General features: G+C 43.6%; 5 protein-coding genes and 1 pseudogene across 5 annotated transcripts; 3 read left to right on the top strand and 3 right to left on the bottom strand.

The window, feature by feature from the left end:
- The first annotated feature begins 454 nt into the window (after positions 1-454).
- On the top strand, positions 455-960 carry LOC141829131 (auxin-responsive protein SAUR67-like; annotated as a pseudogene).
- A 1,475-nt stretch (positions 961-2,435) lies between these two features.
- On the bottom strand, positions 2,436-2,782 carry LOC141829840 (auxin-responsive protein SAUR61-like). Its single transcript, XM_074717335.1, has 2 exons — positions 2,660-2,782; positions 2,436-2,615 (listed from the first exon to the last, which is right to left on the bottom strand). Exons 1-2 carry the CDS (start codon positions 2,780-2,782, stop codon positions 2,436-2,438), a joined length of 303 nt encoding a protein of 100 aa, XP_074573436.1.
- Positions 2,783-4,131: 1,349 nt separating this feature from the next.
- On the top strand, positions 4,132-5,415 carry LOC141829129 (expansin-like A2). The gene is made up of 5 exons (XM_074716541.1): positions 4,132-4,281; positions 4,355-4,464; positions 4,526-4,704; positions 4,794-4,926; positions 5,011-5,415. The coding sequence occupies exons 1-5, from the start codon at positions 4,155-4,157 to the stop codon at positions 5,236-5,238; spliced, it is 777 nt and encodes a 258-aa protein (XP_074572642.1). The 5' UTR covers positions 4,132-4,154; the 3' UTR covers positions 5,239-5,415.
- Positions 5,416-10,453: 5,038 nt separating this feature from the next.
- LOC141829625 (protein PLASTID MOVEMENT IMPAIRED 1-like) lies at positions 10,454-12,755 on the top strand. Its single transcript, XM_074717141.1, has one exon. The coding sequence runs from the start codon at positions 10,455-10,457 to the stop codon at positions 12,708-12,710; it is 2,256 nt and encodes a 751-aa protein (XP_074573242.1). The 5' UTR covers position 10,454; the 3' UTR covers positions 12,711-12,755.
- A 726-nt stretch (positions 12,756-13,481) lies between these two features.
- Positions 13,482-16,666, bottom strand: LOC141829624 (uncharacterized protein At4g15970-like). Its single transcript, XM_074717140.1, has 4 exons — positions 16,309-16,666; positions 15,857-16,222; positions 13,863-14,344; positions 13,482-13,771 (listed from the first exon to the last, which is right to left on the bottom strand). Exons 1-4 carry the CDS (start codon positions 16,588-16,590, stop codon positions 13,723-13,725), a joined length of 1,179 nt encoding a protein of 392 aa, XP_074573241.1. The 5' UTR covers positions 16,591-16,666; the 3' UTR covers positions 13,482-13,722.
- Positions 16,667-17,700: 1,034 nt separating this feature from the next.
- LOC141829623 (pentatricopeptide repeat-containing protein At3g16610) lies at positions 17,701-20,244 on the bottom strand. Its single transcript, XM_074717139.1, has one exon. The coding sequence runs from the start codon at positions 20,242-20,244 to the stop codon at positions 17,719-17,721; it is 2,526 nt and encodes an 841-aa protein (XP_074573240.1). The 3' UTR covers positions 17,701-17,718.
- Positions 20,245-20,274: the final 30 nt, after the last annotated feature.

Raw genomic sequence — 20,274 nt, 5'->3', positions numbered from 1 at the left:
AACGGGAATGAGAGTGTGTGATGTGGCCGATCATTAACTGATGACTTGACCGTCCATGGCATCCGACCGAAACAATCATATATGTATCGATATCTGATGAGAGAACCACAATTCATGCCTACAGATCACCTGCAAAGAAACAAGGAGCCACCCACCTGCATTAAGGAACATGGTTTTGCTTCCTACTAAAGGTTGTTCTCTCTTCTTCCACGCCACTAGACTTTCAGATCACTTGAATCACCCACCTGCAAGAACATGACATTGCTCCCTCTTGAAAGTGGCATATGTACGTCTATCATTAATATCTTCCCCTTCTTCCTTTGAATGCAATGGAGCCTACATGCCTCGAGATCACTTGAATCGCCCACCTGCAAGAACATGGCTTTGCTCCCTGTTGAAAGTGGCATCTCTCTATCATTAGCTTCTCCATCTCCCTTAAAATGATTCCAAACGCATTCAGAGCTTCAGCAACGTTTAGTGAGTTTTGTAAAGAAGGCAATTATCAACCAATTAGGCATGTTGAGTCCCAAGAGACTTGTCGAGAAGGCCAAGAAGAGGCTCCCCATGGCCATGATGAGAGGCAACAGCAGCAGCAGCAGCAGCTCCAGTTCCTACCATGGCACTGCAGTGGTCGCTGAAAAGGGTCATTTTGTGGTGTACAAGTGTGGATGACATGAGGTTCATGCTGCCTCTGACATTGTTGAAGAGCAAGATAGTCCAAGAACTGCTCGAGTTGTCCGAAGAAGAGTTTGGACTTCCCGGCGATGGCCCGATCAGATTGGCATGTACTGGAGTTTTCATTGAGTTCATCCTCTCCTTCCTCCATAGGCATAATGTGCCCGGAGATGTGGAGAAGGCCTTGCTTGCTTCCATTGATGCCCACCGATGTTCAGCTTCTTTGTTGAATCATGTCGGAGAAGATCAACAATATCATTTAGTAGCATTGACATAGAGATTACATTACCGTATCTTTTTTTTTTCTCCAAAGCTAAATATGTTGAAGTATGTTTTAGTTTGTTCAAGCTTACCCTTATCATTATTTTGCATATGGTTTCGCTGATCATTAGCTAATCACCATTTAACCATAGTTATTAGTTAAAGTCATGCTAATTGGCTTCTACTCCTTTTAGAAGACAATTAATAAACTTATAATTATACAATTGAGAGTGGTATTACTATTTATATATAATATTGACCATTTGATCCTTGGCTGTTTAGGTGAATGGAATTGAATTCCCTTATTAACAATGTTGGTTGTTCTTCTGTAAAAGGTAAAATTTGTCATCCTAACGGTTCCACATAGTCCGCTCAATGGCTATCTGCGAGAAGATAAATCGAGAAGCTGTAGTTGACCACGATGGAAAAGGATATTATCTTGGTTTCGTCAAGATTTGAACCCTTGCTCTCTTGTTCAACTCTGCTTCGTCATAACTAACTTAAATTATTGATGCAGGGGTATTTTTGAGATATTGTACATTTTTATTTAGATTGAATCGTAGTATCTATAATCTATCAAATCAAAATTCATTTAAAGATCTATATTTATTATAGGGTGTAATTCATAACGATCCAATTTTAAATTAAAAAATATCATCTAAAATCTTTTCAAAGATTTTAAAAATTTTAATCTTTTTTTATTAAAGTATTTTTATTTTTTACCTTAGATCGTTAGAATTTTGAAACTATTTACATATTTACTTAATTGATATTAAGGGATTATCTTTATTTAGTTAATATTATTTAATTAAATCAAGAGAAGAATTGTTATGGTTGATGATTTTCTATATCTTCTTTAAAAAATTCTTTATTAGAACTATTGAGCAAGGAGATTAGATTGGCACTGGAAAGTCCCGACGAACTACTCCGATGCTCAAGTTAGAATTCATTGAAGAGAGTGAGGTTCCTAGAGAAAGAAAAAGAATTCCTAGAGTTCCAGAGAGACTTATCCATATCTGTTTGAGGATTTATATATTCATCTGAAAAGCATCTCCACGTCGACCCAAAGGAGAATCGTCTGAAGAGGCCTAGAGATCGAATGATTGAACAATTGAGTGGCCAAGAGGTCGAGAGGTCGAGCGATTGAGCGACTAAGCGACTGAGTGACCAAGAGGTCGATAGACCGAATGACTGAGTGGCTGAGAGGTCGAGTGGCCGAGAGATCGAGTGATTGAGCAACTGAGTGGTCGAGGGGCTAAGAGATTGAATGATCGAGCGATTGAATAATCGAGAGGTCGAGAGGTTGGCCAAGAGACCGAATGACTAAGCGATTGAGTGGCCGAGAGACTGAGAAGTTCACCGAGTGGCCAAGAGACCAAGTGGCTGAGTGATCATAAAGATAAGATTTAGGGTAAAATTCATTCTTTATTGACCATTAATTTTTGACCTGACACGTCAATTTATTTCTGAACTATAAATAGAATCGCCACATCGACGAGCTAACAAGGAGTCCAACACCGGTTTGCATCGATGGAGGCAAGCAGCATCTTCTCCACCACATCTCTCGACATGTTTCCTCTGAGCATCGAGAGGATGTACTGCACGAAAAGTCGACTACATGCCAAGGTGATTGGTCCCTCGCTGGGTGATCCAAATTCCTCAGCCGAAACCTCGAGGAGCTGTTCGAAAACACAGCTTTGCTTTTGAGGAATGCTAATGGCACCATGAACCTGGTGCCATCCACACTGCAGACCACAAAATGGCCTTCCTTGGCAATGGCAACCATTCCATTTCCACTGCAAACTCCCTTCTTCGCCTTCTCAACGAATCTCTTAGGACTCAACATGGTTAAACTCGGGATCGATCGATGTGCCTGAGAATGAGATGGACAAATTCAGAGGCAATTAAGCAACTCAGGCCAGAGAAAGGGAGCCTGCCATGTGATCAGCTTGCAGCTGAAAGTTTATTATCGAGTTGGCCGGAGGATGCTTAGTGCTTAGCAGCAGTGTAGTAGCTATACAAAGACATGTTGGCTCCATTTCAGCAAGTCTCAAATAGATTCCTAGAAATGATAATCCCAGTAGCCACATCTCTGGGGTGATCGGCCCGGTCCCACGGAAGTTTCCCACCGACCACCAGGGTAAATCGGGAAGCGCATACGGTGGCCAATCCAGATGCCCAGCATCCTTTGATTGCGTTCCTCATTTGGAGGAAAATTCCTGCAAATACGCCGTAGCTAGGAATCGAACCGCGGGTCCCTGAGTTACAATCCGGATGTCCTACCGTTGTACCATTGCCCCGGGGACCTCAAATAGATTCCTAAAGTTAATGCATGCCATGGATATCTAGCTTCTTGTCTCGAGGAATGATTACATGACAGAAATTGGTTTGACAATCTTCAACGACGACAATTGTCCCATGCATGCTTGAGTGATTCTGGACCAAACCACATGATTTTCTGATTCTGAATGAGATTTTAGCTCCTTTCCTTATAAGTAGTGGAAGCCATTGTTGATTGCAAGCACATCCCCAAAGCTAGCCATGTTGAGTCCCAAGAGACTTGTCGAGAAGGCCAAGAAGGGTCTTTTTGTGGTGTACACTGTGGACGACACGAGGTTCATGCTGCCTCTGGCATTCTTGAAGAACAAACTAGTCCAGGAGCTGCTCGAGTTGTCTGAAGAAGAGTTCGGACTGCCCGGCGATGGCCCGATCAGGTTGGCGTGCAGTGGAGTTTTCATGGACTGCGTCCTCTCCTTGCTCCACCGGCGACTGTGATTTGGAGATGTGGAGAATGCCTTGCTTGCCTCCATTGATGCGAATGGTCATCTGAAAGAGATCAGCATCATTCTTCTTTCACTCCAAATTAATGCCATTTAATTTTAATGCTAAAGTCCACTAATCTCTCCTTTTCTAAGATAAGATCGATGCAGTGAGGCCCATAAATGAGAACAACCGTGTACGTTTCTAGTTCCTGATGAATCTCTGAAAATGCAGCTCATTGGTCTACGTCCTCGCTTTGCCGACTGCAAATCCATGGTGGTCAACGCTCGATGGTCTTGATTTTCTGTAAACTAGAATCGAGAATGGGAAAGCTCGGACGAGTTGCCATCAGATCGACATGTCATTGACGCATGCAGTCAATCATATTTATCTCTTGACTCCATGAATCATCCCTCAAACTACAAAATACAAAAAATTTCAATCGAAGAAACAGAGACATGGCTTGTGATTCCATCTTCTTCTTCTTTCTTCTTCTCTTCCTTTCTTCCTCCTCGGCTATGGCTCGTGACGGTCGCCTGCGTCATGCTGGAGCAACGTACTCATCTTCCCTCTCCGATTTCTCTGGTTTGTTGCTTCAGCCTCTGTTTCTTTAACTCCCGAAGGAACAGCGTTGAAGTTAGTTTCCTTGTCCCTGTAGCTGGAGCTTGTGGATACGGATCCATGGCCTTGAGCTTCAATGGAGGCTACCTCGCCGCCGCAAGCCCTGCTCTTTACAGAGGTGGCGTCGCCTGTGGAGCATGTTTCCAGGTTAGCTTTTTAATTTCCATCTGTGTTGATGATGATATCTGAAATCGTTCTACTTCGACAGGTGAGATGCAAGAACGCGAAGATTTGCAGCGATGAAGGTGCGAAAGTGATCCTCACCGATCTCAGTCGCCGGAGAGGTGCAGAGTGGGTTCTCAGCGGACCTGCTTATTCGGCCATGGCGCGGCGTGGAATGGCCAAAGAGCTGAAGAAACTTGCCGCTGTGGATGTGGAACACAAGAGGTAATCGCTGCGATCCCAGCGCCGGCGAACTGAAACCTTTCTCGTGATTCATTGATTGATTGAGATTGATTCCTCGTGATCATGAGCAGAATTCCATGCGAGTACAGTGGCAGGAACTTGTCCATCAGAGTGGAAGAGAAGAGCAGGAGGCCTGAGTACCTGGCCATCAAGTTTCTGTATCAAGAAGGTCAAACTGATATTGTGGCAGTGGATTTAGCACAGGTAACAAAAAAAAACAAAATAAAAAAAATTCAATTGATCGAATTAGGAAGATCGTCTATCTCTAAGATTAGATGCTTTCGACAGGTTAAGTCATCGAATTGGCAATTCATGAACCGGGACAACGGACCGACTTGGAGCACAGAGCAAGTGCCGGCCGGGCCGCTGCAGATTAGGTTGGTGGTTACCGGTGGCTACGACGGAAAATGGGTCTGGTCTCGGAAGGTCTTGCCGGCCGAATGGAGGACCGGTTCAGTTTATGATTTAGGGGTTCGGATTACCGACATTGCTCGGGAGGGGAGCTCGATCTCCTGATTTTGCGACAAGAAGTACTAACCCAAGTTTAGCTTGAGCTCCTAATTCGAAGGTTTGTTGGCTTGTCGACTAGTTAAACTGAGATCGGACTAACTCATAGTCCAAGCTCTATGACACTTGTTGTAACAAATTTAATAGTTTATGGTGTAATATTAGTCGACTGATTTATACTATTAAACAAAATCATTGCTCCAACAAATAAGGATTATTAGTTGTTGATTACTTTTAGAGAAGTGTAGTAATAATTGTTGGGATAAAAGTCTCACGTTGAAAATATATGAAAAAGATCCTGAATTTATAAAATAAAAGATATCTTTATTGAAATGATACTTTTTAAATTAATTAAGTCTAAAAAATAAAATCATGAAGATTTAGTTTTAAAATAAATAATATTATACTATTATAGAGATATATTGATTATATATATATTTTGTTCAAAGGGCTCTGTAATTCTTGTTCTTTTCAAAATGGAAGAGCCTTCGTTGCAACCTTATCCTTCGTTTTTCATATCCAATTTTTGTGGATGAAGTCTTTATACTAATTTCATCTTTTATTTTTCATGTCCATTTTTTATTTGAGATTTTCCCACAAATATAATTGAAAGTAAATCAAAAGGACATTCATTATAATTAAAAAAACACTCCATTTTTTTTTAAAAAAGTATTAATTACATCGAGCATTCCACTTATAATTTTCTATCTGTGTATCATGTTAGTATTGTTTTGATTAAAATTGGTATTCTACTTAGAGCTGTTTCGATCATAACAATTAAATCTTAGAATAATTGCGACTAAAGCAGTCTTATCTTAGAGTTGTTTGAACTAAAGCAACTTAATCTCAGAACTGAACTGCTTGGAACAAAACAACTCTACTCTAGAACTATTTTGACCCATTCAAAATGTTTCTAAGACAATTTATTTTTAGTGTTGTTTTGATCTAATTTTGATTGATAGTTGCTGTGTAGAAAGCTGCTCTAAAGTTTGTGGTATTTTATTGAAACAACTCAAAAGTAGTGCTACTTTATACAAAACTACTTCAACATTATTATTATTATTATTATTATTATTATTATTATTATTATTATTATTGTTATTATTATATATAAAATATATACACGTTGCCACGTGTGCAGCGCGATCTTGTGTGCCCAATGCACAATAGAAGATTTCATAGGTCCAAAATAATAATAGTGTTATTTTTTATTTTTTATATATTTTTTAATTTATAATTAAATCATTTAAGATTTTTTTTATGATTTACGAGTTGGGTTATAGTATTAAGCATAAAAAATTTTTAAAATGAAAAAAAATTAATTGTTCATAGGGTGTATCAGATTGTTATCCCGCACTTTTGATCTGACACATCTAGAAAATAATTAAAATTTTTTCGTTTTAAAATTTTTTTATGTTTAATACTATAACTCAACCTATAAATTCTAAAGAGAAAAATCTTAAATGGTTTAACTGTAAGCTCAAAAAAATAAATAAATAATTTAATTAAAAAAATAAAAAATGACACTATTACTATTTTGAGCTTCCGAAATCTTCTATTGCTGATGACTCATGTAGGATAAGACGCGTAGGGTTTCAGAATATATATATATATATATATATGATATGTTATATATAGTGTGTCTGTTTGTATGTGTAGCGTGCGCGACAGAGCCCTAACTATGAACAATATTATTTTTAATTAATTAATTATATTATGATTAGATGAAATCGCGGCGGCATACGGCGAATCATCAATTTCGTATATATATATATATATATAGAGAAATGATATCCCGCGCGACTCACGCGATCCCTGCGCGACCGCCGACCCCCGTCCACTTCCGCCGCCGTCGCGCCGCCGTCCGATCACCGCCGGCCACCGGACCCGGACCGTTGGATGCGCCACTCGCCGGCGCACATTCCGGCATCGGATTTCGGCCGGATGGCCGGAATCCGGCCGGAAACAGGACACAGCCCACCGGCCACTGTCGGCCGAAAATCAGCCGAATTCCGGCCGAATCGCAGTCGGAGCCGCGGTCGACGCGCCCGGCGCCGGCGCGTCGACCGCGGCCGGTCTCCGGCCGCGATTCGGCCGGAATCCGGCCGATTTTGGCAGGAATCGGCCAACAGACGCGTTTTTTCGATTCCGACCGAAATCGGCCGGATTCCGATCGAATCACGGCCGGAGACCGGCAGCGGTCGACGCGCCGGCGCCGGGCGCGTCGACCGCGGCCGGTCTCCGGCCGTGATTCGGCCGGAATCGGCCAACAGTAACTGTTGGTCGATTCCGACCGAAAATCGGCCGGATTCCGGCCGGATTCCCGGCGCCGGTGAGTTGCGAATCCATCGCCGCCGGTCCGGTGGCTATATATATATATACTTTTAAGATTTAGAAATTGAGTTATAATATTAAACATAAAAAAAATTTTAAAAAAAACTTACGAAGTATGCAAGGAAGAAGTACAGGATAATAACTTGCACATTTCGTGAGTATCTAAATTTTTTTCATTTTGAATTTTTTTAATATTTAATACTATAATAAAACTACTAAATCCTAAAGAAATCCTATAGCCGAGAGCTCAAAAATGATCTGAGCGTCCAGACGCATTTGTCGCGCATGCTAAGCACACAAACAGACGTATTATATCAATTATATATATATATATTATAAATAATTTAATATTATAAACATTTATAAATTACTATATATATATATTTACCTTTTTATATATTTAAATAACAAAAAATTAAGAAATAAATTTATAATTAAATTTTACATAAGTATATTTGTAAATTATTTATGAACACGAAGTAATCTCACACTGTTTAAATTTATCCTTTTTATTATTAAATGGACATAAAATATAACATTAAATTAAAATTGTTCACTAATTTTCAATACATTTGCAGCCTTAGAAGCTAGCAGAGCTGCCGATCGCTTTAATGATCTCTTCTGGGAACTTTATTTCTTTCCAAAGAAAGAAAAGCGAAACTGGTACGTTCTTTGCCTGGAAAAAGTGCTACACGATGCAGTTGCACTAAAGTCTGTGAGTGCATGTTTTGATCAGGCAGGCAACATGAAGACGACGCCTGCACGCACCTGCCACCTGGCCTCCTAAACACACAACTGCAATAATTAATCACCCTCCAAAATTAATTATTAGGTGGAGACTTAAATACTTCACCTACAAATTTAAATTTTAAATACCAATAAATTATGACAGTTGTGTAATAACTACCATACGGTAATTGATATGATATAATATTGATTAAAAATAAATTATTTTTTTTTCAGAAGAAAAAGTTGCAGAAGATTAAAAATAAATTATTTTATATTATAATAATGATTATTATAATAAAATATTTATTAAAAATAATTATTATAACGGTATAATAATTATAATTCTGTAACATGATATAAATATAATATTAATTAAAAATAAATTATTTATACTCTAACATTCAAGAAATTAAAGATGAGCTGAAATTAATTGTGGAAATTAAAGATGAGCTGAACTTTGAAGCGTGGAAGGAATGAACTTTAATAGGTTGAGTACAAAATTTATAAAGCTGATTGTACTTTAAAGAAGTATAATTGAGCATCCTAAGTAGGGTTGGATTAGAATCCACGACAATTATTATATGGATATGTTCTTAACCGTTATGATTCATAACTATTATAATATAATATTGATGAATGTTGATCATGAACATCGATAAAAAAGATCATTTATGATGAATGTTAAAAAATAATTCATCGTAAATTTTTTTCTGACAAATTCTATGACAAAATATTTTTTGTAGTTAATAGATCATCGTCAAATTTTACGATGAAATAATATAAATTCATCATAAATTTTGCAACAAATTTTTGCTTCATCGTAAAATTTATTGTAATTTTATGATAAAAATATAATTCATCATAAAATTTACTCATAATTAAATTTGTGACGAAAATTAATTTTCATCGTCAATTTGTGATGAAAATTAATTGGTCCTCAATTTACGATGAAACATGCATTCATCGTAAATTTGACAATGAATCCAATTCGTCGATGAATTTTAAATTCATCATTTTACAACAAAATAGTTTCAAAGATAAATTTAACTATAAAATATATTTATTATTAATTTTATGACTAAATTATTTTTATTGTAAATTTCATGATGATGAAATAATTTTTTATTATTAATTTTATTAATGAATTATTTTCGTTATTAAAATTCATTATCGCTAAAACTATTTTTTATACTCAAAGTGTCCATAATATAAAAAAAATGATAATCCCAGTTAGTCGCATTGACTCAATCCGTAGGGGTGTCCAGCATCCTTTGATTGTGATCATCATTCGGAGAAAAATTCCTACAAATACGTCATAGCTGAGGATCGAACCGCGGATGTCTGAGTGACAATCTGAATGTCCTACCATGGCACCATGACCCCGGGGACGTCCATAATATAATATATATGAACAGTTGGATTACATTGTAATATTATTAGTATGGTTAAAGTTGTAGTTATGATTAAATTAACATCTCAGTAGTTGTTATAATAATATAAAAATATTTTTATAAATAAAAATATATTAGAGTAGAATAGAATCGCAACTACTTCAGCGGTTCCTTGATCGCGTACGTACGTACTTCTCTCAAAATGCAAAACTGCCGTCGAGAATGGAATGGCTCATCGTCTCAACTTCTCCACCCCACGCTGCCCCTACCCAACTAGAGATCAGCAGCATTCACGCCATTAATACGATTCTGACAGCAAGCACTTCCCCTGCGTTAATGGCGGACGGCGAGGACACGCTTCCTTTCCAGAATCCATGCAGCAGCAGCAGCAGCAGCGATCGATGGCCGACGGGACGGGGAACCACATAACTGAAGAAGCGCTTCTTCTTTCATGGATCCCTCTCGTGACTCGGTCGTCTTCATCAATGCGCGAAACTTCTTCCAGTTCCATGGATCTTCTCCGGGCCACGTTAATGTCTCTAAGCCTTTCGTCTTAGTCAACAAAACCTTGTAATTCGCCACTAATTGTAGTTTTTTTATAAAATAGTCCTGAGTTTTCAAACTATTTCGAAGAGGTCTTATTGATGTGAAAACGTCTGCCCTAATTAATCATTTAGGATTATAGGTGGGGCAAAGTGAAAAGTTGCATCCGTTTTATTATATGTTACAGCGTTCTGCGTGCTCGCCTTCTTCCTTCAACCAGGCGCAGCAATGGCGGATCATGACGCGGAGATCCTGCGAGAGCTCGAGACTCTTAGCAAGTCGCTCTCAAAGTCGCGTGCCTCCCGCCGCGCCGCCTCCCTCGTCCTCCCCCGCTCGTCCAACACAGGATCTGCGGCAGGCGGAGCTCGGCTCGTCGGAGAATCCTCTCGTTATGAGCTCGGCAGCCAGTCCTCCCGTCGCCAGTCTCTGAGCTTCCCGTGGAGCTTGCGAGGCCGGAAAACTCCGCACGGAGAGGATGCCGGCGGCCGCGTGCCTGAGAAGAGCGCGGAACAGACTGAGGATTCCGGCGAGAAGCGCCGGGGGATATGGAACTGGAAGCCGGTGCGCGGCCTGGCCCGACTCGCGATGCGCCGGGTGGCTTGCCTCTTCTCCGTCGAGGTCGTCGCGGTCCGGCGCCTGCCGCCCTCCGCCGACGGGCTCCGCCTCTCCGTCTCCGTGCGGAAGAAGGAAACCAAGGAGGGGTCCCTGCAGACGATGCCCTCTAGGGTGGCTCAGGGGAGAGCGGAGTTCGAAGAGACTCTGTTCCTCCGGAGCCACCTCTACTGCAGCGGCGGGGCCAGCACCGGGAAGCCACTCCGGTTCGAGCCCCGCCTGTTCCTGATCTCAGCGATCGCCGTCGACGAGCCGCACCTCGACTTGGGAACGAACGCTGTCGACTTGAGCTCTCTGGTCAGAGAGTCCATCCGAAAAAACTTGGAGGGGCACCGCGTCCGGCAGTGGAACGTGGCCTTCCCGCTCTCCGGGAAAGCCGCCGGAGCAGAGATGGCTGTCAAGTTGGCATTTCAGATCATGGACGATGGAGGCATCAGCATCTATAAACAAGCAGTGCACTCGCCCAAATCAAACAGCAGCATCGCTAGAGACGTCGAAGCAAGCAAACAAGTTCTGATCTTTGATCAAGAACAAGATTTTGACCTGCCAGACTACGATGTCATCGATAAGGGAGTAGAGATAGTGGCGTCGGAGAACGGCAGCGAGAGGGCCTCAAGTGTCTCGAGCGAGGTCGTAAAAGAGGTGGTGCATGACCGTGCTCAGCTTCATCTAATCGCCAGGGAGATTAAAGAGCTCGAGATGTTGATAATGGCGGATGCTCCGGAGACAAGAAAAATGACTCAACAACCAAAGCCCCAAAGATTGGACACGGAGGAGGAATCAGTCACGAGGGAATTCTTCCATCTGCTCGAGATCGGAGACAGCAAGAAGGAGATCAAGAATGGCGAGCACAACCCTGCTGATCTTAGTCCAATAGATCGCCTCATTCCAGAACTCGGAAAGAACTTGGGTTGCATAGTTCAGACAAGCGACGGGGGCTACTTAGCGTCGATGAATCCTTTCAATGCGCCGGTGTCAAGAACAGATACCCCGAAGCTCGCCATGCAAATTTCCAGAGAGTTGATCATCGGAGACGAGGAGTTGGCAGCTGGGTTCGAAGTGTTCCAGAGGCTGGCCCTGTTGGGACCAGAGGAACTCTGTTCCAAGCTGCTGTCCTTGACAGCCATGGAGGATCTGGCGGGCAAGACAGCAGAGCAGATGGCGTTCGAGGGCATCGCAGCTGCCATAATAAGCGGCCGGAGCAAGGAAGGAGCAAGCTCCAGCGCGGCCAGGTCGATCGCGGCGGTCAAAAAGATGGCTGCAGCGATGAGAAAGGGAAGGAAAGGGAGAGCTTCGAGTGAGGAAGCAGTGACTCTGGATGAAGTCTTGTTCGTCGCCCTGCAGAAGATGGAGGCCATGGCAGTGGACGCGCTCAAAATCCAGGCTGACATGAGCGACGAAGAAGCTCCCATGGAAGCTCCGCCTTCCGGTAACCCTCTAAATTTGGGCGTCAAGCACGAGGATTGGTGCACGAACTGCAGCAGAGCTACAATTGCAGTGGTGATTCAACTGAGAGCTCCATTGAGGGGGTATGAAGCAGTAGGGGCTCCCATGATAGCCATGGTGCAAGCCGCGGCGGCGGATCAACTGGGTCAAGCGGAGGAGGAGGAGAGGAGCTTCAAGTTGGAGAGTGTTCATGTGGGAGGGATCAAGTTGGGCTCCAACAGTAAGGGGACTGCATGGGACGGAGAGAAGCAGAGGTTGACGGCCATGCAGTGGCTCGTGGAGAACGGAGTAGGGAAGGCAGGAGGAGGCGGGAGGAGGACGAGGAAGCAAGCCAAGAGGAGCCAAGATTTCATGTGGAGCGTCTCTTCGACTGGTGCATGGCTGAAGCACGTCAGAAACCCAAATTTAATCACAGTTTCCCTGTAATGAATGTCATATGAATACGAATTTGATATTCTGCGCGACTCTCTCTGTCGTGCGTGACACAGTAATCCATCATCCATCACGCGATCATACATAGATCTGACCGTCCAAATATGAGAATGCACAGTATTTTGCACCCAACCCCTACCGCTGCGTCGTCCAGCCACCTCCGGCCGCCGGCTCGGGCACGATCGACATGCCGCTCATCGACGTGTCGGCCGACATCGGATTCTGACCAAATTATGGTCGGAATTCAGCGCAATTTGGTCAAAAACGTGGCCGGCAATGGCGCGCGTCGGTTTCCGGCCAAATTGCGATAGGAGACTAGCCGAGGAAGGACCACCGTCGCACGTCGGCCCTTCCTCGGCCGGTCTCCGACCACCATTTGATTAGAATCCGATCACGATTTGGTTGGAAATTGCGCGTGCCACTGCCGACCGCATTCCGACCAAATTGCGTCGGATTTTAGTCACAATCCGGCCGAAATTCGACGTCGGCCGAAACGCCGACAAGTGACATCGCCAATTTGGTCGGAAATTGGCATGGGCCGGTGGCCAAATCGGTGGCCGAACGACGCAGCAAGGGCAGCCAGGCAACGGGCGACGATGAGGGCGCCAACAACGCGATGCGTCGACTATGTCGCGCACGGGGTCGCATAAAATATCAAATCTCCATACGAGTAAAACTCATGTATGTTTGAAGACTAGTCAGCATGTTTTCTATCAGATATGACTCCACAGTCCACAGGGCTGGTGATGCAAGGGCTTGCTTGCATGAGCAAAACTTTCATTTCATTAACAATGGAAAATTCCATGATCCAACAATAATAAATAAATAATATTATGTCTGCAAACAACGAGACTGAACTGGGCAAAGGATACACAGAACTCAGCATTTTAACCTATTCTTCTGCTTTCTTTTATCTGACAAATCTCCTGATTCCAAAGTTTGATCGTCGCAGCATTCATGTAGGAAAAGAATGCCATATAGGAGAAGGAATGCTATCAACATAATGTTAGACATGAGATTTATTTTCCTTCTTACTGAAGAGCCATGGTGGTAATCTGCAATCGAAAATGTATTTAGCACGAGAGAAAAGAATCAGGAAGACAGCAATCCAGGTAAATTTAAATGCTGTAGGGATTTGAAGCTTACCTACAAGTTTGAGGTACACTCCATGAGAAATTGCTAGATATCCTTACATCAGGTGGCAGAGATGTGAACTTCCTCCAATCATCAAGCATTGCTCTTAGATCATTAATCTTTCTGCGCAAGCCAATGCAGCAGTTTGCGTGCATTGTGCAGACCTTATTGAAGTTTTTACTTGGCTGACAGAACCCTCCAAAGCGCTCGGTGCTGAGGAATCTGATTTTCACACCTATGTCTTGGGTACGTTGGTCGAATTTGATTTTGTTAAGTACATTCTGCTCATGAACTCCAGGAAATCTGGCACGCGAGGAGTACCAATATTTGAAAAATTCTATGCTTCTGTTGTTGGATCTGGCATAATTGAATCCATTGTTTGGCGAGTTCTTTAGATCAGTAGGATCACCCAAGAATCTGTCACAGGATATCTGGAAGTCTCCTTCTGAATAGAAATAGGGGAATGGATTTCTGAACCACATTATATCTACGTCCTGCAGAAAAACCAGCAATTCAGTTGATTTTGTTTCAGTGTCAGGCAAAGATGTCCTAACTGTGAAAAAACAAAATATGTCTCGGCTGAATGATCAAAAGCAATTACCTTCTAGATTTCAGGAAAAATCTAGACCATATATACGCACCACAAAGTTACAGACAATACATACAATTATATAAAGACTAGTTTGAACTTATCTATGAACAAGTATTGACAAAAGGGACCATGCAAATCTTGTTTGTATCTTTCCAATTTTTTTTATAGGATATCTCCCAAGAAACAAGGCTAGTTTGAATTTGTTATAACCACTTGAACCTCTTCTCTATGCTTTAGATCCTTCTCTAAACTGTTTTTTTTTTTCATATCAAGAACACAGTATCCCTGTTAATCAACATTTATTTATTTAGCTTTAGCTAAAGTCCAATGCTTCTTCAATCTTTTTGAATGGAAACACATGAAGAGAAACAAGATTATCTTCCAAACTAAACTGCTAAAGCATATGTGCTCTGCATATCTACTAAGAACTTTGAATCATACAATAGATAATGGTTCTACAGGTTATCAGTTAACTGCAATCTCACGAATAAAGTAAGAGAATCTGATAAACAATGACAGCTTTTAATGGTCTGTAAAGCTTGAAGAAGGAACATGATTAGTCGGCCCCAGGATTAAGGCTTTTAATGACAGAAATTGCATGAAGTAACAGATGCACAAGCATAAGCTGAAATAAGAACCATTATATGGTCTTCCAGTGAGGCCTTGTGGTATTCATTTTCTGTGTTGCTAAACTGCTAAAGCATATATAGTTTGCATATCTACTAACAACTTTGAATCATACAATAGATAATGGTTCTACAGGTTATCAGTTAAACTGCAATCTCACGAATAAAGTAAGAGAATCTGATAAACAATGACAGCTTTTGATGGTCTGTAAAGCTTGAAGAAGGAACATGATTAGTCGGCCCCAGGATTAAAGCTTTTAATGACAGAAATTGCATGAAGTAACAGATGCACAAGCATAAGCTGAAATAAGAACCCTTATCTGGTCTTCCAGTGGGGCCTTGTGGTATTCATTTTCTGTGTTGCTTTGTCAAGTTGCAAGTGGTCCATCCTCTTTGTACAATTGTATTTGCACCGTATGAAGAGATGCATACAGTACGCAATTTAATGACACTGATGTCTCATTACATTTACACCCACCATTAGATCTATTAAAAATCCAAATCTTAAGAACATGATGGATTCAGTAATTGACTCAACACCAATAATCAATATAAAACAATTTCTGTTTTGCCGACATGAAGGTTTGGAACTTTAGATGAGCACAGATTTTTGATTTTGTTGTTTAATGGATAGATATGTTTTGATTGCATAGGCAGGTAGGTATGAAGCTGCAAGTAAAGAATGTTTGGATGGTAAAAGATAAATTAATGAAAAGAATGTTTTTTTTTCTTTGCTAAAAGTTGCCGCTAATGGCTGGATCCATAGACGGAGAGGTCGTCGAACTCACCGAGAAGACGAAGTCGAAGCCTTTCTCCAGCACCAGGCGCAGGAAATCAAGCCGCGCCCACATCATGTCTAAGTATTCGGGCGAGTTGAACACCTTCTCGGCGGAGAAGTCTAACCCCTCGACCTTGAAGTCTAGGCAGTGTCGGTGCACGGCGACGCACCGCTCGTATGCCTTGTCGTCCACGGCGACGATGACCAGGTGGTTCAGCAGCTCTCTCGTCCCGTTCCCGGTGCGGAAGCCCTCCAGGAACACGTCCAGTCCAGATCCGGGCGTGGACCAGAACGCATTCAAGGAGGTTATTATCACCGCGTTATCCGCGGTGGCCGCCGCCCTCAGGACCCTCTCCAACCTCATTTCCTGGCTTTCCTGTCATCACAGTAGCGCCGTTCCGTCAGAACCCTAGAAAGGCATCTTTCTTTTCTTGGGGGAAAAAAAACAGAGGCAAAACTCACTGTCGCATTCTGCGGAACAGGTGGCGGTTCATACTGCAGCTCCGGCAGGGGATATGAACTCGGAGGCGGAGCGGAAGCCGCCAGCTGCTGCTTCGCGACGACAGGATGAGCATCGATGAGATCAACCAGGCGGTAGGTCGGGGAGACAAGAACCGCAGGCGCGGTGGCGCGGTAGAGGAGGGCGACCGAAAGGGCGACGATCCCCACAAAGAGCAGCGGGGGCAGCCACCGGCGGAGGAAGGCGTCCGCCCCTCCGATTCCGTGCGCAGACGAAGGCTTCATCGCAAGTGATCCCGCAGCAAGCGTAAACTAGCTCCTTGCCTCCACAACGCAAGACGCCGCCATGGCTGCCACTCCAACCACGTCTACAAGGAAGACGACGTATCGACAGATGACACGGCTTAATCAAGCCGCTCCATGTCGGTTGCCCTTTCCAATCAGGTCCGGCGAACCGACCGGCCAACAAATTGACTCGTACCGGTTCGAATTAATGATAAATCTCAATTAATTCTATTGGTCCGAATTAATGATAAATTCCAATTAGTTTCATTGACTATCTTTGGAATGACCGATCCGATCCTATGAAAGTTTCTCATTAACCATCAGGATAAATTGAAAAATACATGCAGCGGCCAGCCCAGATGCCCAGCATCCGTTCCTTTGATTGCGTTTCTCATTTGGAGGAAAATTTCTACATATACATCGTAGTTGGGGATCGAACCACAAGTGTCTGGGTGACAACCTGAATATCTTACCGCGACAACCGTTTCCCCAGGGACGTAAACTAGCTCCTTGCCTCCACAACGTAAGACGTCGCCATGGCTGCCAGTCCAACCACGTCTACAAGGAAGACGACGTATCGACAGATGACACGACTTAATCATGCCGCTCCATGTCGGTTGGCCTTTCCAATCAAGTCTGGCGAACCGACCGGCCAAACAAACTGACTCGTACCGGTCCGAATTAATGATAAATCATAGTTAGTCTCATTAACTATCTCTGGGATGACCGGTCCGGTCCCACGGAAGTTTCTCATCGACCACCAAAGTAAATCGGGAAGTACACATAACGGTCAGTCCAAATGCTCAGTATCTTTTGATCGTGCTCTCATTTGGAGAAAAATTTCTATAAATACATCATAATTAAAGATCGAACCGTAGGTAGTAAGTGACAATCTAGATGTCGTATTGCACCGTTGCCCCGGGACGTACCGGTCCGAATTAATAATTGATCGAGTCGGGCACATTAAATTCACATCTACATCGGTTAAATGCGTTAATTTAAATTTATTTATTTATTTATTGCTGATGGATGAGGAGACAAATAAAATAATCGAGAATAAAGTAATAATATAAATATATTTGGAATCTGGTGCGGATCAGTAGAATCAGAGGAGATTCTTTCCTTTCACTACCAAAAATCTCTACAATTGCACACTCCGTCCCTGAAATGGTGGAATCGGTTAGCATCTCGTAGAGTGATGGTTCTGTTGGTAGCCAAGGCGATATACTTGAAGGCATTGTGGCAATCTCCACACACACGTAGGTTCTTTGCAATGAGGATAGCTTGGCGATCTCTCGATCGGAGAAGCGCGAATGCTATCGCTAGTTTCTCGCTGTGGTGAACGAGGGCGTGTTCTTTCTCCTCCTCCTCCACGTCGTGCAGGGTGCAACTCGTGTCGGTCGTGTAGCCCAACCTCCTCATTTCGACGAACAATTCCTCTAACTTTCGGTAGATACGAGAGGATTGTGGATGCGATCGGTCACCCCCTACGAAAGCATGCACGACGCCGGCGATCTCTACCCAACTACATCCGGGACTCTTAGCGAATCCCTTTGCCTTCTGAACGATTCTAACTTGTGCTGCCTCACTGAACCTCCCTATCGCGCTGTATAAGTTAGAGAGGACGACAAAGCTCCCGGTGCCTTCGGGCCCGAGCTTGTGGATCATCCTTGACACTTGTTCCCCTAGCTCGATGTTTTTGTGAATTCGGCAAGCGCCGAGCAAGGCTCCCCAGACGCGAACATCGGCCTCGAACGGCATTCGTTCGATGAAGTCGTAGCCTTCGTTCAACAAGCCTCCGCGGCCGAGGAGATCAACCATGCAGATGAAGTGCTCCATCCTGGGAACAATTTTGTACTTTTCCTTCATTGCGAGAAACCAGCGTTTGCCTTCACTCACAAGCCCAGAGTGACTGCAAGCCGATAAGAGGCAAATGAATGTGATATCGTCAGGCACTAATCCTGCAGACTCCATCTTCAAGAACAGTGAGACAGATTCATCACCCAGCCCATGGATTCCGTAGCCGGCGATGATCGTGTTCCACGAGACAGTGTCTTGCTTCGGCATTGTATCGAACACTCTCCGCGCCGCGTCAATTCTCCCACACTTCGCATACATGTCGATCAGAGCATTGCATACGGAGGAATCTGAGGCAAGCCGGTGAGTGATTATGTAAGCATGACTGCATTTCCCATGCTGCAGGGCAGCCAAGTGAGAGCAAGCAGGAATCACTCCGATCATGGTCGCAGCGTCAATGTCCACGCAGGAAGACGACGCCATGTCTCTGAAGACATCAAGAGCTTCTTCAGCATTCCCATTTTTGACGCACCCAGATATTATAGCACTGTAAGAGACCGTGTCCTTTACGCTCATTTCATCGAAGAAACGAATTGCATCTTCAACAGTTCCGACCTTAGCGTACATTGAAAGCAGAGAGTTCGCTGCTGTTACGTGTAGAAGAAGACCAGACTTCACCAAATAATTATGTATCAGTCGACCGCTCTCGAAATCAGAGAAGTTTGCGCAAGCCCGCAGAATGATCGCAAGAGAGGTTGGTCCCGCGAAGGACGATCCCTCACGCAGCATCATCCTGCAAATTTGCAGTGCCTCTGCCATCCTGCCGCACAGAGTGTAGCCTCCGATCATCGCACTCCAAGTCACCTCGTTCCTGAAGCTCATGCTGTCGAATATTCTACGAGCATGAACCAGGCACTCAGATTTTCCATACATGTCCAGCAATGCAGTGTTAACCAGAACATCATCTTTGTCGATGCATCTTCTGATAGTGAATGCATGGATACTTTTTCCTTGTCTCAGGGCCTTCGCTTGGCCGACGATAGGTAGGAGGGCCACGATTGTGGAAGGGTTCGGTATGCTTCCTGTCCGTTGCATTTGAAGAAGACAACGAACTGCTTCTTCGTACCTCCCATTCAGTGCGTAACCAGAGACCAAAGCGTTCCATGCGACAACATCCTTTTGGGGCATTCTGCAGAACACCTCGTGAGCCTCCTCCAAGCAGCCACATTTCACATACATGTCGATCAAAGCAGTAGACACATACACATCCAGCTCCAGCCCTGCCCTCTTGGCGTGCTCGTGTATCAGAATTCCATCCGCAAGCGCCTCCAGAGCTGAACAAGCCTTCAAGACAAACGGAAACGTGAACTTGTTCGGCTCGACTCCTGAATCGAGCATTCTCTCGTATAGCTCAACGGCCCGACCAAAGGGTCCATGCCAAGCGTAAGCCCTGATCATAGCATTCCACAGGAAGACACTTGGTTGCGGCAAATCGTCGAACGCAATACGGGCGGACTCAATCTCGCCGCATGATATGTACATCTGAACAACCTTTTCGAGAAGAGCATAGTTTCCGGCGAAATACCTGTGACTGATGATCCGGCGATGGATCTCTTTGCCGTCTTCGAGCAGTTTGAGACGAATGCAGGAATCCAGAATTTTGGTGTAGGCGTTGCCGTCGACGGCGGCAAATTGAGGCGGCTGGAATTGTTTGAGGGGCCGAGGGACTGGAGGTCTCGCGGGATGACAAAAGAGCGAGCGGGCAGCGGATTTGGTGTGCAACTGAGCGCCATGGCGGCGGGGAAGGAGGAGAGCTCTGTAAGGTATAAGGCAGTAGTAGCACGTCAATGATGGCATCTCTCCGTCAGAATTCGGCCGTTATATATG

This window comes from Curcuma longa, chromosome 5 (genome assembly GCF_044706935.1).
Source record: "Curcuma longa cultivar G26 ecotype Majalengka, Jawa Barat chromosome 5, ITB_CL_G26_1.1, whole genome shotgun sequence".
Taxonomy (NCBI): domain Eukaryota; kingdom Viridiplantae; phylum Streptophyta; class Magnoliopsida; order Zingiberales; family Zingiberaceae; genus Curcuma; species Curcuma longa.
This window is presented reverse-complemented; position numbering and strand designations above follow the sequence as displayed.

Coding starts and splice junctions, on each gene's coding strand:
- LOC141829840 (XM_074717335.1), bottom strand. CDS start 2,782: ATGTTGAGTCCTAAGAGATTCGTTGAGAAGGCGAAGAAGGGAGTTTGC. Junction 2,616..2,659: donor TGGATGGCACCAGGTTCATG/GTGCCATTAGCA, acceptor GTTTTCGAACAG/CTCCTCGAGGTTTCGGCTGA.
- LOC141829129 (XM_074716541.1), top strand. CDS start 4,155: ATGGCTTGTGATTCCATCTTCTTCTTCTTTCTTCTTCTCTTCCTTTCT. Junction 4,465..4,525: donor CCTGTGGAGCATGTTTCCAG/GTTAGCTTTTTA, acceptor CTACTTCGACAG/GTGAGATGCAAGAACGCGAA. Junction 4,927..5,010: donor TGGCAGTGGATTTAGCACAG/GTAACAAAAAAA, acceptor TGCTTTCGACAG/GTTAAGTCATCGAATTGGCA.
- LOC141829625 (XM_074717141.1), top strand. CDS start 10,455: ATGGCGGATCATGACGCGGAGATCCTGCGAGAGCTCGAGACTCTTAGC.
- LOC141829624 (XM_074717140.1), bottom strand. CDS start 16,590: ATGAAGCCTTCGTCTGCGCACGGAATCGGAGGGGCGGACGCCTTCCTC. Junction 16,223..16,308: donor CTGTTCCGCAGAATGCGACA/GTGAGTTTTGCC, acceptor CTGTGATGACAG/GAAAGCCAGGAAATGAGGTT. Junction 13,772..13,862: donor AGTGTACCTCAAACTTGTAG/GTAAGCTTCAAA, acceptor TTTCGATTGCAG/ATTACCACCATGGCTCTTCA.
- LOC141829623 (XM_074717139.1), bottom strand. CDS start 20,244: ATGCCATCATTGACGTGCTACTACTGCCTTATACCTTACAGAGCTCTC.